Source organism: Gallinula chloropus, assembly GCF_964237585.1.
Source record: "Gallinula chloropus genome assembly, chromosome: 3".
NCBI classification, from domain to species: Eukaryota; Metazoa; Chordata; class Aves; order Gruiformes; family Rallidae; genus Gallinula; species Gallinula chloropus.
Window position 1 is genome coordinate 66,726,382 of NC_140087.1, and position 26,655 is coordinate 66,753,036.

Here is a 26,655-nt window from a genome sequence, read left to right on the forward strand (position 1 = left end):
GGAGCAAGCTCCTGGCAGGACCTGCAGCCCATGCAGAGAGGAGCCCATGCTGGAGCTGGTTTGCTGGGGAAACTTGTGACCACACAGGGGACCAGGATGCAGTAGTCTGGGCCTGAAAGTCTGTACCCTGTGGAAACCACATTGGGGCAGTTCATGAAGAACTGAAGCCGCTGTGGGAAGGACTCATGTTGAACATTCCACGGAGGACTGTCACCCATGAGAGGAGCCCCACGCTGGAGCAGGGGAAGATTGTGAGGAATCCTCCCCCTCACAAGGAAGGAGTGGCAGAGACAACTCATGATGAACTGACCACATCCCTCATTCCCCTATGCCACTCAGGGCCAGGGGGAGAAATAGGGAATAAAGTTAAGCCCGGGAAGAAGGGAGTGGTGGGAGAAGGTGGTTTAAAATTTGGTTGTATTTCTCATTAGATTATTATGTGTAAATTGGGTAATAAGTTAGATGGATTTTATTCCATGCTGAGTCTGTTTTGCCTGTGATGGTAATTTGTGAACAATCTCTCCCTGTCCTTATCTCAAACTGCAAGCCTTTCATTACATACTTTTTTCTCCTGTCCTGCTAAGGATGGCAGTGACATAACAGCTTTGGCAGTCAGGGTCCAGCCAGGGTCAACCCACCACAGTGCTGAGGTACTATCCTTGGAATCACCTACTTGTTCAATTTTTAAAAACCTGTACTTTCCCACACTACATACAGTTCTTCGAAAAAAGTAAGCTCCACACCCACAGCTAGCATATCGTACCAGCCAAAGCAACAGTACCTTCAGTAACTGCAGCTGATCAAATGTGAGTTCCTTGACTGCAATCTCAAACAGTTCCAAAGGCTCTGTATCCAGTTTCTTTGAAGACAAAGAATACATAATTAGCATGACTGAAAACAATAAAGTTTACATGCATTTAATTTGGTAACATTAAAGGCAAGCAATTTTTTCTACACATTGATCAAGATACAAGTGATATCCTATTATAATACAAATAAGATGGTCAGTTTTCAGGAAACAACAGGCACTCAGAAGCCCTAGAAGATGTCAGTTTGAAAATAATACATCTTTCATGCAAGGCAGAGGCTTCAATGTTCTTTCTTCAGAAAAAGTTGTTATATTCATTCTATAAAAACTCGATCAGTTACTTTATTCAGGAAAAAAGCTTACAAGTAAAGAAATACATTACACAATACTCCAAGGCAGTCCTAGGCAATGTTTTGGTTTTTATTAGTTTCTGAAACAAGAACCCCGTAAGTGTCCAGGTAAAACTGAAGCATACAAACTGAAGCATACATATAGAATCAGAATCTCAGAATAACAAGGTTGGAAGAGACCTTTGAAGATCGAGTCAAACCATTCCCATCTAAGCTAAACCATACCCTGACCGCAGCGCAAAAGATCAGGTGCCAAAATACCTCTCAGTCCATTTTGCACTTCCCCTCTCCAGTATATACTCTTTTTTTTACTTAAAAAGACAGTATTGATTGATTATATATTGAATAGGCACTGTGCTTAGCCAAAGTTCCATTTCCACAACTGTTCAACAAATTTCTTATAAATCATAACAGCACACTGGGTGTGGGAGTCTGAGACAGATTTAGTGCCAAGACGCTAGAACTTGTCTTACAGTCTGCTCTGCCATGTTACCTTTTATTTCACTGCCAGAACTAGAGAGGAAAATAAAAAACAGAACTAGGGAAAAAAACCCAACAACATAGTTCGACCTCTTTGCAGTGCTGCTGAACACAAGTGTTCTGGACTCCATGGAGAAGACATAACGGAGCAAACAGAAAAGCAGCTCAGCATTGAGTCACCAGCCCACAGTTATCTTGTTATTAGAAATGCAATGTCACTTTACTTAGTGAAGGATGTTGAATTTTTATGCTTCATAAAGGGTAGGTATTTAAAAGGTGTTCTGCTAGACTGTTCAGAGCACCTTCTAAGGAATGATTGTCTCTATGTACAAGTAGCAGTACTCTTCACTGGTTATTATGTTACAGAACTCCTGATGCTTACAAAAACAGCAGAAAGTATGTTTTTGCAGTTGTTCCTCCTTTTTTAACAACCTCATAAAGGTAAGCAAGGAAAGGAATAGGACACTTGTTTGCAAGAGCCATTTTCCTGCTCTTAGAACATGTGTCTTAACTCTTTCCCTTCTGTTCCACTGAGCAACCCAAAGAGAGTTCTTCAGCCTCACTTACAGGCCCAGTGAGACATGAAGTATATTGTTTACCTCATAGTTAAAGGACAGAGCAAAATGCTGAAGTAATAAAGGGCTAAAGGAGGAGTTAGAAAACCTAACTGAAACCAATCTATCTGTGGCTAATCAAAATCCCTAAATGAAGGGGATCCCCGTATCTTACACTTCTCTGCTCTCCACCTACTGGGATATCAGACAAGGTAGACTTCAGTTTCACCTAAAGAGCTTTTGAGTACATAACTGCTTAAGAGAAGTACACATTTATGCAGTCACACTGAGAATCACACTAACTCTGCTCAAAAAAGAAACAACCAGAAGATTTTACTCTGACAGTCTAAAAGAGTCCGCTAGATTTAGTAGCGCCTCTGGGAGTCGCCTGCATTTTTCTTCCAAAACATAAATTTTAAAAAGCTAAAAAACTACAAGGTAGGCTCAAAGATTCTCACACCATCCATCTGAAATGCTGTTGCTACAGCATCAAAAAAAGTTCTCAACTTCCTTGCTCTACTTTACACACATGCTGCATATTTATTCCTGTACCATCCCTTGATTTCCCAGAATTATTTCTATGAGTTTTACCTTTTTCATGGCCATGCAACACGTGAGATCATGGTACACAATAGGCACGTGATCTTTAGAGAGGTGTACATCAAATTCCACATATGCTGCTCCCTACAGAAAATTGGAAGACAAGAGCAAAGCAAAAAACCCATTAACTGCTTATGTACAAAGACTACAGAACTGCCAACAGGTTGCCAAGCATTCACAGGTCCTGGATATCAACCACAAGTTGAATACAGCTGGATGTGACCAGTTAAGTCATATCTAACAATGGATTAGAAATGTAAAGAGAGGGGAAAAAAATCATATGGGGAAGTATTTTAAGTAAGGCAGGTTTGATATATATAGCTTACTTAATCTTGTAAACCCTCTAGTAACACTCTATTAAGAGCTTGATTTTAAAGAAAAGCTGAAATGATGGTTTTCAAAAAAAAACATAGCAGCTTTTGTGGTGCCCTTCCTCCCTCCTCCACACCAAGAGACAAGTGATTGCTACAAACTGGCAAAGCTTTAGGAAGATAGGGAATATACTGAGGAACTCCTGGAGTCACTAGTGAGTAATACAGTAGTTGTGTATTACAAGAACAGAAATAGCTGTGTCCAGTATTCTCCAGTCCTTTTCAACTGCATGTTATTTTCTGTTGAGTTTAAGGAGGAAGAAAGCTCAAACATAAGCTCCAAGTACAATCTTAAGGGAAATAAGGAGGGGCAGAAAAATACAGAGAGAAACAAGTTTTTATTTTTATTTTTCTACTTGACTGGTCATAAATCATTCCGTGGAAAAGCCTTCATCACATCACCATCCTGACTCACCTACCCTTTTTCAATCACTACAGAAAAAAATAGGACAGGCCTTTTCCAGCCCTTTTCTCAGCAGTGATATGTACCTTCTCAGCAGAGTGATGGTTTTCAGCCTTTGCAATCCACAGTCAAAAGTACTTTTCTGATGATGCTACTGACAACTCCACAGTGAATTTCTGCCTCAGTGCAAACCTACAGGCTTTTAACAAGTTCTCTGCACCCACTCAGAAATTAAGAGCTACTGTTTGTAAGGATCATTTAGTAGCTGTACTTTCCTTTCAGTCTGCAGTCAGTGCATGTTCCAGACACTGTGTTCAAATTATACTCTGACTCCAAGATGAGAGAACGCTGTCAGCTGTGACTCTTGGAGAGTACAGCACTCTCCAGTCAGTAGTCAATAAGCATTACTAGTCCAAATTCTGCTCCCATCCCTTTAACAACTTCAAAAGATGTTTGGTAAGAATCTACCTTAGTGAAGAAGCGATCCTACAAATGATGTAGTAGATGATCTCATAGCAGCAGCTTTAACTGTAACCACTTCAGTGACCAATTATTGGAAATAATGAAAGCGACCGCCTCAATCACAACACTTAAGTACCTGAAGCTAGTGCCTCCCAAACTTAAAAGTCTTATCTTAGATTTCAAAGTCTTCCTTGTAGCAAGCACTGAAACAAAGGTCTATTTTATTCTACCAGCTCAGCTCCCAAGTCTTGGACACCAATTTTACTTGGTGTCCAAACTTGGTGAACTACTTTACTCAGCAGTTCTCAAGCAAGACTTTTGCTAGTCTGTATGACAACAGACTCTAGCAGAGCCAGGATGTTATTTATTTCAGCACTCTGTCTCTCCAAGGCTGTGATTAAAATTTTTCCTGTATTAGAACACCACCAGAATGTATTATATGCAAGTCAGGATTTTTTTTTGAGGAAGTTGACAATGAGAGTCTAATCTAGCTATTATTGCCCTTCCTATCAGGGAATTTCCACTATGATTTGACGAAGCTTTGTATCAATGCAATTATTCATTGTATTGAATCATGGAGATAAAACATACAGGTCAAGTAAGTTTTAATTATACATGTACTATGTGTGTGCAGAGGTGCATACGTACATGACTAGCAGCATTCCTCAGAGAGGCAATAGTGTTTTCTTGAACTTTAGCAAGTCTGAAATAACAGCAAAGAAAAAGGTCTTGTTAGATGCAGCATGGCACAGAAGTCCATTGAAATAAAACAAACACAAATCAGAAGTCTGTTTTACAGAACACCCACCCAATTTGATACTGAAGTGACTTAAATGATTACAAGATTTTTAACTGCCCATTTCCTCAACTGATGTCAGCAAAACTAATCGTAACACCCACCTCACCCTGCCTGCCCAGATTAAAATGCAAATCAACTTACTTAGCTGTTGTTGTAGAATTTCCTGCTCCCCTGTGTCCAACATCTAGAGTTGTTCTTGGTTTCCAATATTTTGCATATGAAGCCCTCATATCACAATTGTAGCCCTGGATTGGCTTAATAATTATGTAGTCCACTACAAGAAAAGCAACATATGCTTCACATGTCAACAGGTAATGGATGACTTCCAGGAAAGTTATCTACATCTCTTTGCATCAACTGTACCTCTAACTTTCCCAATTGTCTTCCTTGGATTTCTGCTCATAATAGCAAGTGTAAGAATTCCAGCACTCTTTCCGAGTTCTGCAATTGTGGATGACAGGAGGCAGGCAGAACCTACATGACCTGGGAGCACATCGCCTTGTACTACTTTCTCACCTAAATCTTCCTAAAAACAAAACAAACAAAAAAACAACCAAAACACCTACTGTTACACATAATTGAGAACGCTAAACCAACTCTTCTTTCTCATGGAAACCTTGCTCCTCAGGAATACATATACAGGCATTAACGTAACAAATTTCTTGTGTGTTACAGAAAACCATAGTTTTAGGCTAAAAACTTTAATATAACACCGTATTACAAGTTGTAATCAGGAATATGAAACTGTTTATGGAAATGACATATATTTGTCTTTGAAAACTTAAGATTTTATAAGCTTTTCTGATCAAAATTGCATGCATTGAATAGCTTGTCTTCTAAAAAGCCCAAGTCCAGTTTATAACAAAGGTGAACTGGAATAATAGATATGCTTAAAATAATGTTTTATTCATTTGCAGAGGAGGAAGAGGGCAACTAGCACACAGAACATCGACTTCCTGAGCATCATCAGGTTCAGGAATTATGTAGCCACCTTACAATTATGAATGTAAGCGATCTAAGGGTACTTTTAGACTGAAGAGTGAATACTTAGGTTTCTTCAGCATAAACAGTATCAAGAGCCAAAAGTTATTTTCTTTTAAAAAGGCCTTTGAACATTAAAATCTTTCAGAAAAAAAATAGACTGAAAATAACAGATGTAGTAGTGAGTTGGGAAGGACCTGGTTTTAACATGCACTTGGTAGAAGAAATCTTATTTATAAATTAAAGAAATCAACACCAAGTAGTTGTAATTTAACTAGTTCACATACACATTGTTCAGATTAAAAAAAAAACAAACAAAACTGATCTCTGGTAAAGGATGAAAAAACAAATCAAGCAAACTATGTGCAGCAGTGCACACTAAATTTGAGTCTTATTTGTACTGACTTCTACGTTAGCTGAACCTGCAAACTTTCTGTGTCATACCGAGAGGGCTGAGAAAACCTCTCTGCAAAATGGGGCAGTGGCCAACAGTCTCCCAGCTTGTTTACACAAGTCCAAAAGAACACAAAATATCAGGCCAGTATGCCTGTCCTAGTAGCAAAATCTTCAAGGTAATTGACTCCTTCAACTCCTCAGGACAGACTAGAGTTGCTTCTTAGTGGCAGAGACACATACCTCAAAAAAATCAAAGATTAATTCCAAGTTATCAGGCTCCATGGTTTGTATAGTGTATTCTATCCATCGGTCTGGCTGCAAAGCATAACCACAGTCTGGCTGAGAGTGTCGACACTTATATTCGTTGTTACTTATTAAGGAGAACTCCACGGTGTTTGCCATTTTCTGAGGGACAGTAGGGGATGTTTTTTCTTGGCCCTCTTCGTCATCCTCATCTTCCTCTAGGCCTTCTAGAGTCAGTTTTACTCTACTCAACCAGAAATACGAAACAAACGGTTAAGTCTTTGGAAGCATTAGAGAATTAGACAGAAGCCTGAACAGAAGCTCATACAACAGGAATTCTCAACATCCCCGGCATAGTACCACTGTACACAGTGGGCCCTCACAAGAGTCACCATTTGCAGCTGGTGGCTAAATCTTCCTAAATTGAGATTTAAGTGCTCAAGTTGCTTCCAAAGCTGGAACTTGGGTAAATGCAGAAATTATAGTAATGGTCTGAGAAGCAGCACTGCACCAAACTAACAGCTTGGACTGCAAAACAGCCAGCTTTTCTCCACAGGATACAGATACTGCTAAAACTGTAACAAAGAAGCAGCAAAGATAGCAGTAATCAGATCAATACCTGAGTGTTGGTGGCTGCTGCTAAGCACATACATAAAAAACAGTCTCTCTGAACACTGAAAAGGCAGGTAAGTGTGTTTTATTAGACATAAACAAAATAATCTGAAATAATTAAGTCCCTTGAGAAAACCTAAATGATCACTTAAAAGTAAATAATGCAATTTCTGAAAAATCCTGGACTGAAAAAAATGAGGCTTTCTTTAAGACTCAGTATTCATTATTACACAGAGCAGAACTTCCACACAGAATGAATTATGCCTGATGGAAGTAATCCAAATCCCTTCCTCAATCATCTAAGTAGTGGATGGGATAAAAAGTTAACATTTATTTAGATGCCAATTCACTAGTAAAACTGAAGTTGTATCTCAAAGCAAGAATTATAATCCAAATGATCTCTATGAGTAAAGTCCACATTCTTAATGCCCTCAAAGAAAAAAAAAAAAAGGCAAGTTTGTACAGCATCTTTGCTGTGACAAGAGATACTGCTCTAGCAGGTGAGAGTCACAAAAACTACTTGGGCAGATCTAACGTTTTAGACAGCGTGTAGAAAATGGAATATCTAAAATGATTACATTCCACCTATCAAGTTTGAATTTCAGCCACCTAATTTAGACAAGTATCAGGCTTTAGAAATTATCTCTACCCGCTACAGCACACAAAGAAAAACTTCAAAGCTCTAGAGCACAGGACACAAATATTTATTTAATACAACATTGTGCAGTGAGAATTAGCTTTTGCCTTACCAGAAGAGCTGGGGGAAGGGAAGAAAAATAAAATATCTTAAAAAAAAATTGAGTGTCAGACCATCAAAATACAGCACACAGTACAGAGATAACTCACAGGGTAACTGAGTGATCTGTAAATCAATTCAACAGTGATAGGCTGGAAGTTGCTCACGTTACAAGCTCAAAAATCTGATTTCTAGCTTTTTTAATGTTTTCCATTAAAAGAAATTAGGAAACCATAACCCTTTTTGAACAAGATGAGCTGTACAAAAGATTAGCAGTGAGAGAAACACTGTTAAATCTGCCAAATAATCTGAGAACTCCTGCTCCCCTCTTCCCTATTCCTAACACATGGCTAACTTACTACCAGAACAAGCACTTTTGCTGAGGGTTGTTAGTAGTAATACTTCTCTGAGCACATGATGATTATCAGGCCACAGTTAAGGAAAAGAGGTTCTCTCATCTCTACTTTCTTTTTTATTGTTTCATTAAAAAAACACAACTGTGAAAGACACAGAAAACAGTATGTGCTGGGATAAAAACCACAGATCTCAAAAAAGCATGTGCACAGAGGAAAGGAGTGGGGAATGGGGAGCGGGGCAGCTCCAGATCCCAAACATTCAAGACAGAGGAGATCAAATACTCAGGGCAGTAGTGCAGTCCTCAAAACATCAGGACTAACATACCCACTTTTATCAGTCCACAGTATGCTTACGCATGTTTTTTGGGACACCTCTGCAGATAAAGCAGTCAAACTGATCTAAAGAGCAACAGAAGTGACCTCAGAACGCTATTACATCCATCACCCACATTGACTGGAAATCTGTAATGCCGGTGGAGCATTAACCATATATTAAACGGAGAGGGCTGCTTACTTTGGTAATGAGTATAAGTAGTAAAGCAACAAGAAGACCCAGAAACCTTCTCCCTTTCCTATCCCCAAATTTCCACTCCCATGCTGCAGTTTTTGAGGGGGAAAAAAATGAGCAAAGAAGAAAATTCTGAAGATGAGAGCAGAGAACTACTCAAGAACACTACAATTCCAGCCAAGAAGCGGAAAACACCAAGGCAAGTAGGGGGTAAGTGTTTGTGAGGCAGCTGTTACCTAATGCTTAACTTGTGCTATCACGTCTACTTTATAAATATGTAATAGCTTAATAACTATCAGAAAGGCAAGAGCTGAGAAGTATTAAGTCAACAGTGAAACCAGAAGTTGTTTGACTGTCTTCCTTTGTTGAAACAGAAACTGTTTTGACACTACATTAACAATAAAGAGGTAACCGAAACACACCACCGATTTAATGTTATCATGATAGTTTTACAAAGCACTTGAACACCTGGAAATTGGCCTGACAGTACACCCCTATTAGCAACCAAAATTAATTTAAAGGCTACATTAATTAATTTTAAAAAAAACACCAAATAAAGCAGCAGAATTGACAACAAACATGAGACAATTTGCAAACTGAGATAAGCGATCTCTTACCTAAACCTTGACGTTTTAAATTTCTTCTTAGATATCACTACAGGTGGCTTCTCAGAATAATGCAGACGTAATCTTATTTCTGTTTGACATGTCAGCCACCCAGCATCCACAGTTTCAATACCATCTATCAAAAACGTAAAAAAAAGTAGAAGACACTTTAATAATTTATTTTCTAAAGGGAGATCTAAACAGTTTAGCATACAAAATATAAATACAGTTCCCTTGACAACATCTTCCAGACAATCCTCCTTATCATCAACTTCATTGAATAGTATTTTCAGAGCAATTGTTGAGTGCATCCTTTCACCTGTCTTTTTGTAACCACTCAAGATAGGCAACGGGTTTTGCAGTTATTCGTTGGTTTTTAAGGGGATTAATTACAAATAATAATCCTTGCCACCTTTACACGTAAATTCTCTACAGGAGAGCACTAGGTATTTCAGTAATTATTTTATTTATGGTATCAAGGGCTAAGTTAAGTCTCCAAAAGAGATGTAACATTCCCTTTATCCTGGCATATCTCAAGACAGGGAACACCTACAAGAGCTCTGATGATTCAGATGCAACTTGAGACTCCCTGTTTCTACTGAGATACAATTTCAAAATCAACACCAGTAAAGCAGTGTTAAGTCTGGAAGGCAGGATATAGCAACAGATACAATGGGGAAACACAGCATGGAGGAGTATTCTCAGCCTCACCATCAGGACAAGGAAAGCCTACAAACAGGTTGGCCAGCAAACACAACCTGCCAAGACTAGGTGCTGAAGCAGCCCTTGCAGTTTCTAAATGTTCTTAGAAAAACATATCACTCCACGAGGATATGAAGAAAAAAGGAAAAGAGTTTTAAAACAAGATGCATGAGACAAGGTAAGAGTTACTGTATGCACCACAGAATTGAGATTGAAGTGACAGTTGGGTTAGACCTGCCAAAAGCAAGACATAAGGTTACACAAGAGCATGAGGTTTGTGCTCATGAAGAGTTTCTGGCAGTTGTGTGCTGAACTGAAGAGGGAGACTGTGTACATTGAGGGTAAGTGATAATGTTTTTCTAGGCAGAAAGAGGTGTCTCCAAGGCTGGGTTTTAAGACAAAGCTAACAGCCTTTTCTGTATTTCCAAAAATATATGCCCATGCTCATGTGCTCACAAATTTCAACCTTTATCACCAGTACACTAACAATACTTCAATTCCTAGCAGCCTTTCATTAACATCAGAGGGGATTATAGACTGTGTATGAATTTGTAAATGCTGGATATGAAAATAACCATGCAAGCAAAGAAAACAATCAGCAGTAACAGACAACTCCCGCTCAAAACTAACTTGGTATTTCAGAATACTGTTCAACTATGATACTTAAGCCTGTTAAAATTAAATACATGGGAAAGAGCAAAGGTCAATATATCTCACTTACTACGGATTCCAAAGTATCCATCGTCAATAATAATTTCATTTTCTAGAATTAAAAGGAGGGGGGGAAAAAATGAAAGGAATAAATTAGTATTCACATTATAAAGAATCCTCACCAAATTAAATTAATTCTACTTTTTAATTTCATTTCTAAAAATTGTATCTAACACAGAACTGGGAAAACTGACACAATAAGCACGTTTCTTGCAACCTTCTACAAAGCTTTTTCACAATTTTTGCTTTTTCTTAGTTTCTACAAGAAAAAAATACATCAATCAACATACAAAAATGCCACTCTATGTTTTACCTTAAGAAATATGAACTGAGAAAAGCAAGAGGGTTGCATAATCTCCTCGTTTAATGCAGTGTTTTGCTGATAGTATCTACATCTTACTGAAGTGCCAAAGACACTAAAGCTCCTTGCAAACATCCAAGAAAGCACATTTATAATTAAAGCTTCCATAGCAAGTTAGTCACAGTCAAAAAGCTTATTCTGCCCATGTGACAGAAAGCAATTTAGGGTGAAATATTCAAACATTAATTCCACACTTTTATCTTTACCCTCTCCAAAGTTTTAACAACTAAAGTCTTAAGGCATTAAGTAAATTCACCAGCATTAACAGAATTGCAGGAGACTAAAATTACGTGTTTCTCAAAACATAAATCTTAACAAAATTGTCTCTACAGCCATCAATCCCACTTTGTCTAAGAAAAACCTAGACAACAATTTATCTAGGACCATAATGAGAAAGTGCTAACATCACTGTTTTGCTGCATTTTCTTAAAGACTGGTTATGAACCATCTAGTGCCTTTTTTGGGGAAAAAGTTCTGAACGGTTGGGAATGAAGTTATCCATATTTAGAGATACAGTCTAGACCCTAACAGAGGGCAGTCTGCTTCCCCAATTAATTACTGACAAATATGGAGTCATAATTTTTACATGAGTAGAGGCATTTAACTAACTCAATTGAAATTTAAAAAAAAAGGGGGGGGGGGGAGAGGAATGATCAGAGAACTGTTAAGGATAACAGTTTTTTCCAGATACTTTCAAAAAGACATTCTTGCAATGCACCAGAAGGTATTTAATAGATGTAAATTCCTAAGTGTGGAGAAAATTACACTTCTCACATCCTAGAAAAGCCAGTGCATAAAACACACCATCCCAGAGCAGCATAAGAGATCTAAATTACAAGCTACAAAGGTTGCTCTTAAAAAAACCTTTTTGCCCTGTTCAGAAAAGTATCAGCAACTTGTATGCAAGTCCACATGCCACCCTTCCTTCCAGCAAAATAAATTTCTGTTAAATTGAGTCCATGCATGGTTTCATTTACATTAATCTATTTTCTTAGAAGAAGCCTAATTAAGAATTTTTGCATTAAAATTTTACTCATGAAATAGTAGCTAAATAAAAACAGCAGTGACTTCACACGCTCCCCCCACCCCCATTTTGTCTAAAAAAATATGGATCCTTAGTCTCAAAGAATTAAGCTTACAAAAAAATCATTACAATACTAAATTGATAAAAACCCGTATCATCAAGGATGACAGCAAACAATTTCACAGCCACTCATTTAAGCTACTTATTTAAATATATACGTATATTGAGAGTAAGGCCCATTTGTGCAAAGAAAAAATTTATACCTTCAACACATTAATAAATTTAAGTATTTCAAAGCTATAGTTATCATTCCCTCTAAACCAATGTGCAGCATATTAGCAACCTTATGCATATGCCTCAAACAGATGCAGTTGATGCCCATACCTAAAGGGGTAATTGATCGTGGTTGTAGATGAGTCTCCCACGTGTGAACTATGACTTCGCAGGGACCATCGATAGTCTGTAATTTAAAAGTTAAATGTCTGCAATAATTTCTTTTGTTACATCTGATTTTCTACCCATGAAACTGTTTGGGATGGTTGTGAACTAAGCTTACAGATTTAAGAAAGAAAAAGATGGGGGAGAACAAAGTGGGGAGAGAAAGGGAGAGAGAAAGAGAGAGAATATGAAAGAAAGAACACAGCTCAACCTCCTTTCTTACCCCTGCAAGTGCTGATGACACTATCTGATGTGTCAGGTCATGTTATATAATGACAAAACTCGTGACAAAGTCTGACAGGGTGGAAAAGTTATTATTAATTAAGAATTATTAAATCTTTACTGCTTATAGCTACTTAACTGAATCACTTCAGTCTCCTTCTGATTCAAAATCCAGGAACTCATTAAGCATGCTTTCTGTTTTCTTAAGATACCATAGCAAGAATTTATGAGAAAAAACGTATCCCACACCTCTAACTCCAAAGAGCACTTAGCAACTACTCATGTAGTTAACAGTTGCATGTGTGGGCTCTCCCTCAAAATTTGCTTGGCTAATTCATAGTCTGTAAAATACAGTTACTTTAATTGTGGTAGAGAAGAGCAAAGTACATCTAATTAAAACATAAGTACATGGAATTTCGCTGCCTCAGAACACAAAAAAACCACACTGATAGAATCCTCTCAGCCAGAAGTGAAGCCCATGCAGTCTGTTCCATTTGGAGCAGGATAAATTAGTATCTTCCACCAAAAAAATTACTGTCCCCCAAAAGCCTGTACTTGTTGGCAAACAGCCACAACTTAGATAATCAGAACAGCAACTCAATTTCTTATTTCAAAAGAATACAAGCCTGAAATATCTTTCAAGATCAAAGATTTTAGGTAACCACAGGAAGGACATGCCAATTCCCAGCTCAGTCACCATCAGAAGTTCCAAGTTTCCCTTAATATTGCATGGCTGCTTATCAAAAGACAACTGTCAAATACCTGTATTTGTTTGTCATTTTGGGCCTAAGTATTTCTTATTTTCAAAAATATTTGCTACTGTTGCACACCTGAGTCAAAAACTTCAATGCCAACTTGTCCCAGTACTTCAGGTTGTTGTTTAAAGAGATTTCAGATCAACAGGGACATCAAGACAAACTTTGAACTCATCAGTACAATTCCACAGTACCGTAACACTTTGTTATCTTACAGCTCACTACATTCTTTAGCAGCATATGGGATTCCTTGGCACATATCAAACACATTTGATCTACTATGCTTTTGGATGAGTTAACAGCAAACACCAAACATTTAAGAAGTGCTCAGTAAGATAAATTTGCTCATATAAGGAATTTAACTTTTCTAATGAACTCAGAGGTATCTATACTTAAGGGTTATGTCAGAATAACATACTTATCTTTCAAGATCAGCTTTAAAGATAAAATGCATGTAAATCTAAATAACATAATATGATACTATTGTTTTCAGTTTATTCCTATTATGGGGCAGTTTCAATTCCCTCCACTGCTGCTGCCACAACGATCACTCTTACAGACTTCTAGCAAAGTAAATAATGAGAAGCTTGCTCCCCCTCCTTTCACAGCAGATGCATGCTTCCAGTCTGTTCCTGAAGCTGAACCTTCCTAACATCAGGCAGGCCTGTAAGCTCTCCCGTGAACACACGCGGCACTTGTAGCTTGTGAGCTTAGGGAATGCAAATCTGTCCTAACATGGATTAAGATTCTCACTTCAACAGCTAAGCAAAGGTTTTTCTTTGTAGAAACCCCCAACATATAGTATTAAAATACCAACACCAGTTTATTTCAAGTACTGTAACCGTATGTTTTAATTTTGGGTTCTGAAATCATGAAGAAGAAATTGAGTAACATTATCCCAACACTAAGCACCACATGCTAGATACATTCAGGAAAACTCCATCCCCTGAAAGGAATACAGTGAGCTGACTATGCACTTCCTCTCAGGAACCTTCAACACTTTCTACACAAATAACAAGCAAGCAAAACTACCTGGGGAAAAAAAAAAAAAAAGGAAGAGTGCAGTGGATCAGAAAAACAGGCACAGGCATGCCTGGGAGCCCTCTTACAGTTCCTTCTCAGAACATCCTGCAGCCAAGGTGTTTTAACTGCACGCAGCAGAAGCCATTGTTACAATGAGGTTAAAATGCTGATGTGATTTCAGTGGCATATACTAACCACATTTAAAGAACCAACCTGTTGAGATCAGCCTGTAGAAGTTAATGATGTGTCATCAGTGCTTGCAGTAAAGTAACGTTATCTAAAAAGTCAGCCTCTGCAAGGACAGTCTTAAAAGGGCACCTAATCCAACAGGCACTACACTGACATTATACTAAGTGGCATTTTATGGCATGGATCCCTCTCTACTAACACAATTATTTTTTTAAGCAAATATAAAAATTATGTCAACTTATATTTAGGCAAACAGCTAACAATTTAAAAACTTTTAAGGGACACTCAAATTTTTTCTGAAATTCTCAAGTCCTCTTTCATTGTCAGAAGCCCAGCTGATATTGCACACCTTGGAAATAAAGGGTAAAATGACCATGCAGCATAATGTTCCAGAGGTTCAACACAGTCTAAATGCACAGTCTGAATCAAGTGCTTGGGTGCTCAGTACAATTAAAGAATGAAAGCACTTCTGTGGATGTTTTTATTACGAAGACCACTTCTGAAATCCCTGATCCAAGGCAGCACAACAGAGCAGGCATTGGGGGGGGGGGAATCCTAAAGCCACCACCCATAACTATATTTATCCAACTACACTTTGTTTGCTATGTTTCAAGAATATTAATCTACTTCCAGAACATGAAACAGGTAAAATCATTAAGATTTAACTGGATTTCTGACAAAAAAGCTCTGTATTTCTGTACCATCTAAGCAACAATAAGCACAAAACCAGTCAACCAAACAAAGCCATTTAGCCACCCTAACTAACTTTGTGAGGCAAGAGTACATATAAGTCACCTGCCAGGAAGTCCTGGGCTAAGTAGTATTTCTGTGAAGAGTTTAACACACATTTTGCTATCTCAGCACACTCATGACAGCTGTGTTTCTTTGTTATTGTCAGATTAACCATGTGTTGTCAGTCAAGTGAAACCTTTTCTAAGGCATCCCAATACTACATTACTGAGCCTAAACCTAAGTTTCACTCATCTCTATTACTGTATTCCAAGCACTAAATGGGCTTGGATTCATTTACATTTTTTGGCAGAGTAATTTTCTCATTTGAAACTTCTATAATCAACCAGTATCCTCCTAAATGTGAAAAACGTTCATTAATCTAGTTTTAGATGTCCTGCTACATGCACGGATTACTTAGTTACCACACACTTTCCTTGAAAAGAACTTGCATGCTTATTTACTGACTGTTGGAAAAACAAGCATAGAACACAGCTTCACAGGATAAGGTATGTGTGTTCCTTATGTGTTTTTGAATATGGTCATGCAAACTATACATATCAAAACATTCTCCTAAAACAAACGGTATATACAATTCCGGGCAAGGGGAGTTTGGTTCTCCCACTGTCCCTGAACAAATAGGAGGTATATGTCAATCAAAACATGGGAAGATCCTCACAGTAAGATCCTGACCTATGTTTGACAAAAGAACAAGCCTAAAGCAAAATAGCTTAAATCACTGCCTTATTTCATCAAGTGTATTTATTTTTCTTTTAAAGTGATGATAACGTAAGTCACCTAAAGCATGATGCTTACCACATAGGAAAAGCTCGTACATGCAGGAGCCAAGACTTGCAACACTTTCATAGAAAAATGTTCATTGTATATACATCTGTGAGAATATTTGTATTCCCACAAATATTCTATAAACTTCCTATGACTTCCAAGCAAAATAATTTAGCTGACATTAAATTATGACTTTTTCTTAAAGGAACATGAGAAAAATACTTCCTTATTTTTTTTTTAGCAAGAAATAGTATTTTTTTGCAAAGTGAGAGTTGTTATATGTATTATCATATCTAGTCTGTATCAATATTTTGCATAAGAATTATTATTTCTCTGTGTAAACATTATCAGCCCCAGCTTTGCCACCATGTCCATCTCAAGCACCTTCAAAGATGCCATTGATATCAAAAGGAAGGGAACAGTAACTTCAGCTGGATCTGTCTTCAGCATGATTTACTGAGTTATGTGGTGTCAAATTCATATATTCAGACTCCAACATATATTTAAAACGAGACACCTTCAAGTTACCCTACTGCAGGCCATGATACACAAAATCACGCTGATACAAAAAGCTAACACTGTCTTGAAGGATCATTTATTCTAAGCTTATCAAATTAAATCACATGTAATGCCTAATGAAAAGAATTACTGAAACAAAAATATTGAGAATAATTTAACTTAGAAGTATGCTTTCCTCAGAGTTTTTAACACTAAAGTCATCCATATGCTGTCTCATTATTACTACACTGCGAATTACATTCTTATTAGAAAGAATTCCTGTTAGAAGGATCCAGCTTTTTCATAATTCTTAAAAAAATTTACAGAAAGTGGAAGAAAACATTGTTGCTGGAATACTTTTGTCAAAAGATTGTATGTTAGGAGGATCAAATCCTGTGCATTTAACAGGCACAGGCTAGACACTGCTAAGCAGGTAACCATGTACCCTGACAACTCACATACTGTTCTCTTAGGATGGATTTCTTTTATCCTGATTTATATGCAGTAGCTCTTTATGCTGATATTCCATAAAATGTATACTTACCTTGGCAGACTCTGCATCACACGGTACATAAAGCGTGCACGATACAGAGCACCTACTTAAAGAAACACACTCACCAATACATATTGCAAACTTTTTCAATTAATAAAAATGAGATTGTGTTGTTTATGAGCACATTTTCTGCCAATCTGTTCTCATGAGGTATGCTTTTTCTAGCATGCTATCGCATACATTTTGAACTTACAGGCATTTGAGAGAAATAGAGTTCCATCAGGCCTCAGTTTCATCTCAGAAAAAGAAATCTATTGGCCTTCCTTCTTTTTCCTCAGAACTTCAACATCATTAGACTATTTTACATGTAATGAAAAAACAGAATGCAGTCTCGTTTCATTTAAAAATCAGTATCCTTCATTGAAATGATACCTCTGTCAAATAGGGTTTTTTCAGTGAAATAAAGGCCAGTCCAGCTGGCACAAACTCACACACTCCTGACAGTAATTTAAAATACTTAAAAAGACATACACTGGATGATTCTAACTCCTTTGCACATTTAGCTACAGCTTTCAGAATCCCAATTTCAATCAAGTACTAAAGCTAGGGTGAATGGCTACAGGATATAAATAGAGTAAGAAAGATGGCAAAAATAGCTTTAAATTGATTATTTCTTACTGCTACTACTCATCATTAAGAAAACAGTTAAAGAGTAGCTGCTTATTTTCCAACATTAGTCTAACTTTCCTGTATACAGTCTTCATCCCTAGACTGACAAACAGCTTGTCCCTTAACCCCAGTATTTCTACAGACTGGTATACTTCCACGTACACTGAACTCATGTGCAACTCTGACATCAGCACCTGAAAAACACACCCATGTCTTGTGCATTCCCCCACACAAATACCCATATAAAAACCTAGAGTACACACTGGGATGCCCCATTCCTTGTTTTACTTTTTCAGTCCAAGAAACTAATTATGCAGCACAAAAGCTAGCTCATGCTCTTCATGCTTCTCTAAAAAATTCTGCAGTAATTAAAAAACTCTAGCAGATCAGGCAAATTTAAATACACCTGCTCACACTAACCATTTTTCTCCTGCTATCACTTGCTTCCATTCTAGACATGCTCACTCTGCTGAAGTTCCTATTCAGTCAGGAGTGTAGAAGTTGTTATAGCCCTACTATAATGAATGAGAGCTTCACCATATCATTTATGCTTTATAATTTCACCATCATTGGAAGTTTTAAACACACTGACACTGGCAAAAAGACAGAAGACAATTTAACAAATATAACTGAAGTTAAGAGCATTTGGTCTTGTATTTCCAAGAGTGAACTGCTTGTGTTTCCACAAGTGTTTCATATGTTGCAATCTAAAATTTCTTTCTAAAAACCTCAAGCTTAACTCAGAATATCCTCTTTACTTCAAATAAGCTTAATCCTTTATTTTATTTTTACTAGGGATGAGCCAATTTAAAACAGAAAAGGTTGTACATACCTTAGGTTCTAGGAAGTACCCTTTAAAATACCGATACCAAACAGGAAGTCCTCTAGGAAGCTCTACAGTAGCCTTCCATAATTGACTGGGGGGAAAAAAAACCCAAACCATTTCAAAATACAGCCTAAGAGCCACCTCAGGCATAACGTGTGTTCTAAGTGACATTCCATATGATGTGTTGCTGCAAGGTTTCTACTACAAGGCAACTTAACCAAACACACAAAAAGCACGATGAATATTTAGAAGTTAAATCACACTTTCTAATCTACAGATCTGAAGAGTTCTAATGCAGCAAGAATTCTTATCCTCATTTAACAGATAGGTAAAACATGATTAAATAATTCTGGGACTCATCCAAGATCACACAGCAAACACTGACAATTATAAACGCATCTCTTGAGCCACGTTCTCCTGCATCAGTGAACAACAGAACACCTTTTTAAGAAAGTAGACTTATTCTACTGCATTTAAACACACTCATGTTTTTATACACATACAAACCACTTAAGTTTCAATGCAGCTCTAATTTTAAATATTCCTCTCCCCAAGTCTCTAATCACAATAACAACCTGTATAGGTTAAAGAGAAGGTTGCTGTATAGTTATGGGACTAGGAATTTTCCATAGCGGTTTCTTATTGAAGAGGTCTACAACTAAACTACTGAAATATGACACCCACAATGGCAGAACCATAATCTTGAACTTGAAAAGCATACCCAGATTTAACATTTTCTCAAACACATTCCTAAGTATTCAAAATATTCAAGGGCAACATAAATTCTGGGGAGTTTTATTTAAAGCACGTGTAGGTCAATAGCTTACAGAGTTAAAGCCAGAATAAATTGTTGCTGCAAAACTCCAGCTACTTCAACAGGATCAAATAAAAAAAGCCAGAAAACCCAACTTACCGATCATCAGTTTGGAGGACCACTGCAACTTGTGGATTCCAGTTTCCCAAAGCACTGCAGCTTCCACATATTGCAAAAACCTCTCCTAGGAAAAAAAAAAAACCAACAGAAAAACTCCACAATCACCATTACTCAAACCTATACAGAGTTAAGTACAGTCCACATTCAAATATTTTAAACACCCATCCAAATTCCTTCTTTTTGGTTCAGAAACTAGATTTCCCCACACACCCAGATCATCATCAGTGTTTTCTTCTCCATCATAAAGAAACACCACAGAGAGAGACTACTGACAACCCCAGCTTTTAAAAGAGCTGGCTTCCAAATTCTCCTGCAGTAGCACTGTTCAAAAATCTCTGCCAAGGCAGTAGACGGAATTTCCATGTAAAACACTTATTGTCACGAAGAACCAGGTTTTTTTCTATATATTGTAGAGGGCTGTGGGCTTTAGTTATACACACACACATCCGCACACACACAGAGTACTGAGTAACGTAAGCATTTAAAAATATAATTCTTTGAAAATTACACCTACTATCTAAAGAGTACAGACAAATAAAAGGTTGCTAGCATCATCAGCAAGACAATACATCCATTTCATTTTGTTCCTGCGAGACACGAGATTAATGTTGCTGCTATGCTTTCTGGTTTTTATCCTATATAAAAACACAATGCTGTTGAGGGAAAAAAAAACCCACAATCCAAACGCATGAAATTGTCACTCTATCTACATTAATGCATATATACATATGGAAAACACAAAATACGACAGTAGTATGAGAATGCTTGATTCCAGGACATTCAGGAGTTAAAGTTAACATTTACATAAAAAAAAAAAGGGTAAGTTGCAAAGTTTTATGATGCATATGACTAAGAACAACCACAATGATAAATATACAGAAATGCAAAATGAGTATATATATATACTTTTACAGAGTTTCAACAGGATTTTTTAGACATGAAAAAAGATAATTTGCGGTAGAAGTAGAAAATGTGAAGTTCTTAAAGTGTATTTATGCATCATCTGATTTACCTTTTAGCCTAAAGGTCTAAGAACTACCACAGTATTAGAGCAACTTCTAAAGTAAATGCAATAAAAACCCCAATACTGATATTTACTTCAGCCTCAAAAGAGAAAATATCCAAAAAGTTTCCAACAAAGTTATCCTCAAATCAAAGTATACACAAGGAAGTTCAACTAAAGTTAAATTTACCCTAATATGAGGGGATGGGGGACACACATAGCCAGTTTGAGAAAAAGTAGAGAGAGTATCCAGAACTATCCTGTATGCTGCATCAATAGGTAAAGCAAGGATCAAATTGATCACTGAAAACTCCAAGATAAAAAAGTATTAGCCTTAAAGCAAGATATAAGAATCTGTGATGGTGTTTACAAACTGGGAAAGCGGTAGACACTGTTGAAGCCACAACAGTCTCAAGACAAAGTAGGCAAGCTATGTACAACACAGATACACCAACTTTTACTAAGCCAAATATCATAGCTGGAACTTTCAAGACTGGAAAAAAACCCACACAGCTTTCAGCATGCACTTATGCCTCTAAAACCATGTCCTTTTTTTCCAGCTATACAGGGTAATCCAGTAAGTTTGTCACCAGGTTTGTTTATGAAAGGAATGCCCACAGACCCAGTGGTTGTAAAAAAATTTACAAGAGCCAAGAATTAAGTAAAACAATTTGTTGCTAAAAAGTCTTCCTGAGAATTTTAAACCACAAACCTGTAGTGCTGCTACTGGCAGCGCTCCTTCAGCTGCACCAAAGAGGAAGTTACTCCAGGCCTTCTGCCCAGTCTCAAAGCTTGCAACAGCCTCAGTGATGTTGCAATTCCTCTGCTTGGGCCAGCTTTGTTGGAGCAGAATCCTTGTGTACAGTTGGGAGCTAGAAGGTCCATTTTTTGATTCATAATAGCTAATCTGTGGCTACCTAACAGTCTCTTGGTATGAGACTGCATCCTGGGGAAGACCTAAAGGAGTCACAGCCCGTAGTCAGTGACTCTTCCTTTCACTAGAATGATGCAAAAATGAAGGACTCTGTGTCACAAATACATAAAAGCCTAACTCAATGTATTGGGCCTCATCACTGATTCCTGAAGTAGTTTGGCTAGAGTGAGTGAGTCAAAGCATCATTCCTCTGCTGGTGATGCCCTGTTATCCTGCCAGGTAGCCTAGAACTGGCTTTGACAAAATGAAGGAACAGTGATGAGGACACAAGGAGTATATTAGCACTCAGGGTGAGCATACTTGTCTCAACCTACTCACCATGGTGAACTAACAAAAATCAGTATGTGATATTTCTAAGTATACTAAGGATTTTGCTTTTTGTAGAACTGCTGGTAGCTCTGAAAACATTTTTCTTCTTCTACAAGACCACTGAATCTCAAAGTTCTTCTTCCCTGGTCAAAACCAACAGTTTCCATATTGTTAAGCAAAGCAGAAGCAACCGCCTGTGCCACCCCTTTATGCTACACATATAAATTCATAACCAGCCACGGAGGCAGGATCTCATTTACTCCTAATCCAACTTTTGCTGCAGGTATTATCAGTAAAAGAGAAAGCTACACATGGACAGTCAACTTTGCTGGTGACAATGCCATCACAACAGCGGAAGCAACACTGTATACAGGGCAAAAAGAGCCTGGCTCATAACATTCCATTGCATAGCTACACCAGTGGTTTATAGCCTCACTTGATCTAAGGTAAATTTATTCTTTACTTTTAAAGCTTTCTCCAGAATGCTATAAAAACACTAGTCCTTACTAAAGCCTTCATGTCACTGACACACAATCAAATGGGAGAAACACAAGAGGTCTAACATGTGGCAGATGTCAAAACCTTAAAGTGTTTTTATCATTCTCCTTTCCTGCTCTCCTCCAACTACAACAGAAACTTATGCCATCGAGTATTTGTCTGTAGCAGGAATTTTGCCAATATGTACACGCCCCCACATCCATCTGCTTCTGCAAGGCAAATACCAATTATTTTTTTGGTGACCTTCCTTCAAAGTTCCTAAAGATGAAGGTCAAAGTGATAAGCACAATTTATCTTACACCTTGTGTTCCTCACTGAGATTACAAGTTACATTACTCATTTTTGTATTGATACAATATTGAATTAGGCAGCATATTCTTTTCGTTCTTCACTTCAAGTACAGGTCACATCTTGTTACGGAGGACTTTCAGCAGGGATGCAGAGAGAATAAGAGACAGAATAAACATGCCAATGCACATCTGACTACCATGGTCTAGAATGTAAATCCTTGTTTCCAGGGAATAAAAAATTACTAGAGACAGAACACTGATTTTGTAACAATTATAACCATTTCAGTTAGCATCAAAACCTCTAGCACACGATTAAATTGCTGTTTGAAGAAAGAGGTAAAAAGTAATTCCCAAATAATTTTCAAATTCCTACATGGAATTTCCTAATTAACATATTATACAGTGACTTACATTCTGGTATTTCAACAGAAATGTTCCTCTAACTTTGAGGAGAAAAAACAAAAACAGCCTTTGAACATTCTTCTATTCCATTTTCTTCAAGTTAAACCACAAAAAAACAGAAAGCATGATTTGGGTACCTGGTACTGAGGGTCCTCTTATTTCAAAAGTGACTTGAGAAGAGGTCATACTTGCAGAACTTTTATCTTAGGATAGTTGAAATCTCCTATAGTGGGAGGAAAAGATATCACATTTCAGGAACAATACACCACATCTTTTGCTGTTGTAAGCAAGAAGGAACAAATCCCACAACTTGCAGGGAAGCAAGCCACTGTGATGTTACTGTTTTGAGTCAGCAGCAAAAATAGATAGCTCTTTAAAATCAGCAGCAGCCCCAGAAAATACCTGCAGAAAATGCTGGCATGCAAAAAAGGCTATAAAATCAAATAACATGTGCAAGCATCAATGTGATCCAGCATTCATCAGTCTTAAGCAGAGATGTTTCAGTAATCTGTGTTTTGACCACTTGTGCTCCCAAAGAGTCCCCTGGAGGTTTTAAGACATTTAGGATTATGACCTTTGGCAAGCAGTAACTTCTGACTGGCTCCCTGTGCTATTCTCTGGCATTCTCTTTAAAACACAAGAAGCGTGTCAAGCACTACCACCTTGAAAGAAAAAGGGGAAGAGAACCCATGTTAGATGACAGTTCTCTGTTGCCACAGGTAGAGATGTCCATCACATTGGACTCTGCTCCCCTACGAATGCTTCTAACCTTTCACAAAGAGCACCATGAAGTAGAAGCACCAGTCTCCAAAACACCGCAGCAGGAAGGGAGTGCCTACAGCCTCTGCAGTCACAACAGTAGTTGGAGGATTGATCCTGCTTCAATTTTTTACCCTCTTTCAATACACAACTTGATGGGAAGGAGCTGGCAAAATCCCACGCTCCCCATTACAGCAGAAACACTATTGATGTAAAATACCCTTTTACATTATTTATGAAAACAGTAGTCATACTAAAATGCAAGTCTGGATGTTGCTAGACTAACTGTACTCTTTTGGACACAGGCTGCAAAACAGTCATACTAATTATATACAGAATTAATTTTGCAATGCTCTCAACTAATACATTTCTTTATATCACTACCGTTTGGGTTTGGTTTTTTTTTTTTAACCAAGCGAGTATAAGCACAGCTGGTTTTGAGCAGGACAAAAGCACTTTATGTCACTACAATGCTGGTCACCAACCCTTTAGTAACAGATTTAATAATGACAAGAAAAACTAACAGCACTACAGAAAAATCTGCCTTTCATTAGTTCTACTACAAACTCTTGCCTTCAAAGGGCGCTTAAACAGATACCCTGAAAGCATGAAAAGCTAAAGAAAGTTAGATACTAAGTAGGAAAAAAAAATAAATAATTAAAATCTCATAATAATCCTCATACCTCCTGAGGAATCAGCAAGTTAGTTAAGGTCTGAAGGCAAAAAAAGCTTACAGTTTTTCTTCTGCATCTTCCCCTCTCAATCTATTCCTTCTCTAACTATTGCTGCCTTTACATTAATTTTTCTCCTCCCATATCTCCCGTTCTCCACACCAAGGGAAATGAATTTTCAGTGGTAAAATGAGAGAAAAAGAATGGTAGCAATATAGGTATTTCTGGTCAGATACTCCAATTCTGCATGCAATCTTTTACAAGTAACATTTTTGTAAATAATAAAGTACCAAGCTACTGAAGCTAGAAATAAGCAAAATTAATGAACAGGAATTCCATGAAGGTCACACCCTTAATGAACTTTGTCGTGTATGTCGTTAGGAGGCCTGTATGTTAACAGTGACACATTCTAGCACTTGTTTTTAGCAGCTGTTTATAGACACAGCAGTGCAGCATGCTTCAGTGCTGAAAATAAAACTGGACTCGTGAAACTGTTGTGACACAAAAATCTGAGTTTAAAGCAGAGAATATAAACTACTAGTGTGCATTTATGATGACACGGGATAGTTCAGGGGCTTGGCGGTGTTCACCAACTCTGTCCTTACTCAGACACCCAGTAACTGAAAAGGCAGAGAAGCCAAAGGGGAGAGGAAGCAGGCAGAAGTGCCATATCGAAGCAGATAAGTGGCAGCTGAAGCCTGAACAGAGCTTCTCAATGCAAGAGCAGGCTTCTGTCTTGTAAAAAAAGAAAAAAGGTTGTTTACAAAGCCAATGGAACATGACTCAGAATTAAACATGACAAAAAACAGCATTACTCCAAAGTACTCTTACTCCAAATTCATTAACTACCCATACATTCCTAGAGAAAAATCTGAAATCCTCTGAAATCTATACAGCTTTTTAACAGTCTTGAAAGTAGATACCTGGATCTTTTTTTGCAAGACATTTATGGGTTTTTCTGAACCACCCAGCGAGAGGCTTCCTTTTCTACAGAAGTTAAATGTAAGGAGATTTTGATAAACTGACTTTGTAAAGTTGTCAAAATCCTGCTCAAAAGGTATTTTATCTGTAATGCCTACTCACCTGCCCAAAGGAAACTTATCAGGAGAAGAAAAACAAACAGACTTGATGTTCCTAGCAGAACTGCAGCTACATTCGCATGCAGGGTCTAAACACTACACCTCATTTGAAGAAACATCTTTTCTGCTAGAGTATTGTAAACACACAGCAAGGAAAGAATAGATTTGCTTTTGTGAATAAATCAGGCCTATGTTGTATATTATCACGCACTTATACAGCATTCTCTACCTTCAAAACACAGCTAACTTTTTTCCTCCCTAAATACTAACTAGTTACTGATGGTTCCTGAGAAAAGAGAGTAGTTTAACACCCAGAAGAAAATGGCAAGAAACCCCAGACAGCCAAAGCATCTGACCATTAGGTGTCAGGAGATCTTCCGAACTTTTCTTCAGATGTTTATCACTGTCTCACCAAAGCAGCTGACAGAGGAACAAAATCCCTCCTGCTCCCCACACTGGTCAAAATGGATTGCTTAAGAGAACATAAATAATCCCTGGCTCAGAGTTTTTAACCGGCTGCTCAGAGGAACTGAAACAAGCTAGAACAGTTATGTTTAAAAGATTAAACACTTCCTAATCTTCAAATAATAACAAAGTGAACTGAGCAGATTTATGAACCAGAGATCCTTGTGCAACAGCCACTTTTAAACATCTGGGTTCAAAAGTATCAAAGCTGAATTCATATCTGTTGCACCAACATGTGTCCATATGCTAGCTTGGGGTGCAAACAATCACCCCATATCCTACCTCCATTCCGTCAGTTTTTGAGCTGCAAGTACAAGGAAGCAAGCAATGAACAACAGACTCCATTTTCTCATGGGAAAGAGAGGTCTCACCCAGGTAGACATTCACATGACAGCATTTCTCTGCCTAGAGATTACTGTTTCTGGAATAAAAATATGTTCTTTCCCATGTCACAGTTGAATTCTCTCACACCCTCCTCTTTTCTCTTACCTTTCATAATCTCTGGAGGCTTCCCAAAGAGATGGTGACTGACTTCCCTTCAAAAAGATTGACTCAGGTAACTCTGCTCATCAACCAATATCACTATACAAAATAGGCAAGGCTTCCAGAGCAGGGGCAAGA

The 26,655-nt window shown here is 37.7% G+C and overlaps 1 protein-coding gene across 1 annotated transcript in view; it reads right to left on the reverse strand.

Annotated features, from left to right (window-relative positions):
* Positions 1-26,655, reverse strand: part of GPCPD1 (glycerophosphocholine phosphodiesterase 1) — a gene marked incomplete at its 5' end in the record, with an annotated part of 46,637 nt that overhangs the window by 15,083 nt on the left and 4,899 nt on the right. The window contains 11 exons of the mRNA XM_084261101.1: positions 782-859; positions 2,784-2,876; positions 4,677-4,731; positions 4,969-5,101; positions 5,191-5,353; positions 6,445-6,691; positions 9,277-9,400; positions 10,688-10,729; positions 12,447-12,522; positions 18,697-18,781; positions 19,604-19,688. Coding sequence (XP_084117227.1) covers positions 782-859; positions 2,784-2,876; positions 4,677-4,731; positions 4,969-5,101; positions 5,191-5,353; positions 6,445-6,691; positions 9,277-9,400; positions 10,688-10,729; positions 12,447-12,522; positions 18,697-18,781; positions 19,604-19,688 — 1,181 coding nt within the window. The remainder of the gene's footprint in view (positions 1-781; positions 860-2,783; positions 2,877-4,676; positions 4,732-4,968; positions 5,102-5,190; positions 5,354-6,444; positions 6,692-9,276; positions 9,401-10,687; positions 10,730-12,446; positions 12,523-18,696; positions 18,782-19,603; positions 19,689-26,655) is intronic.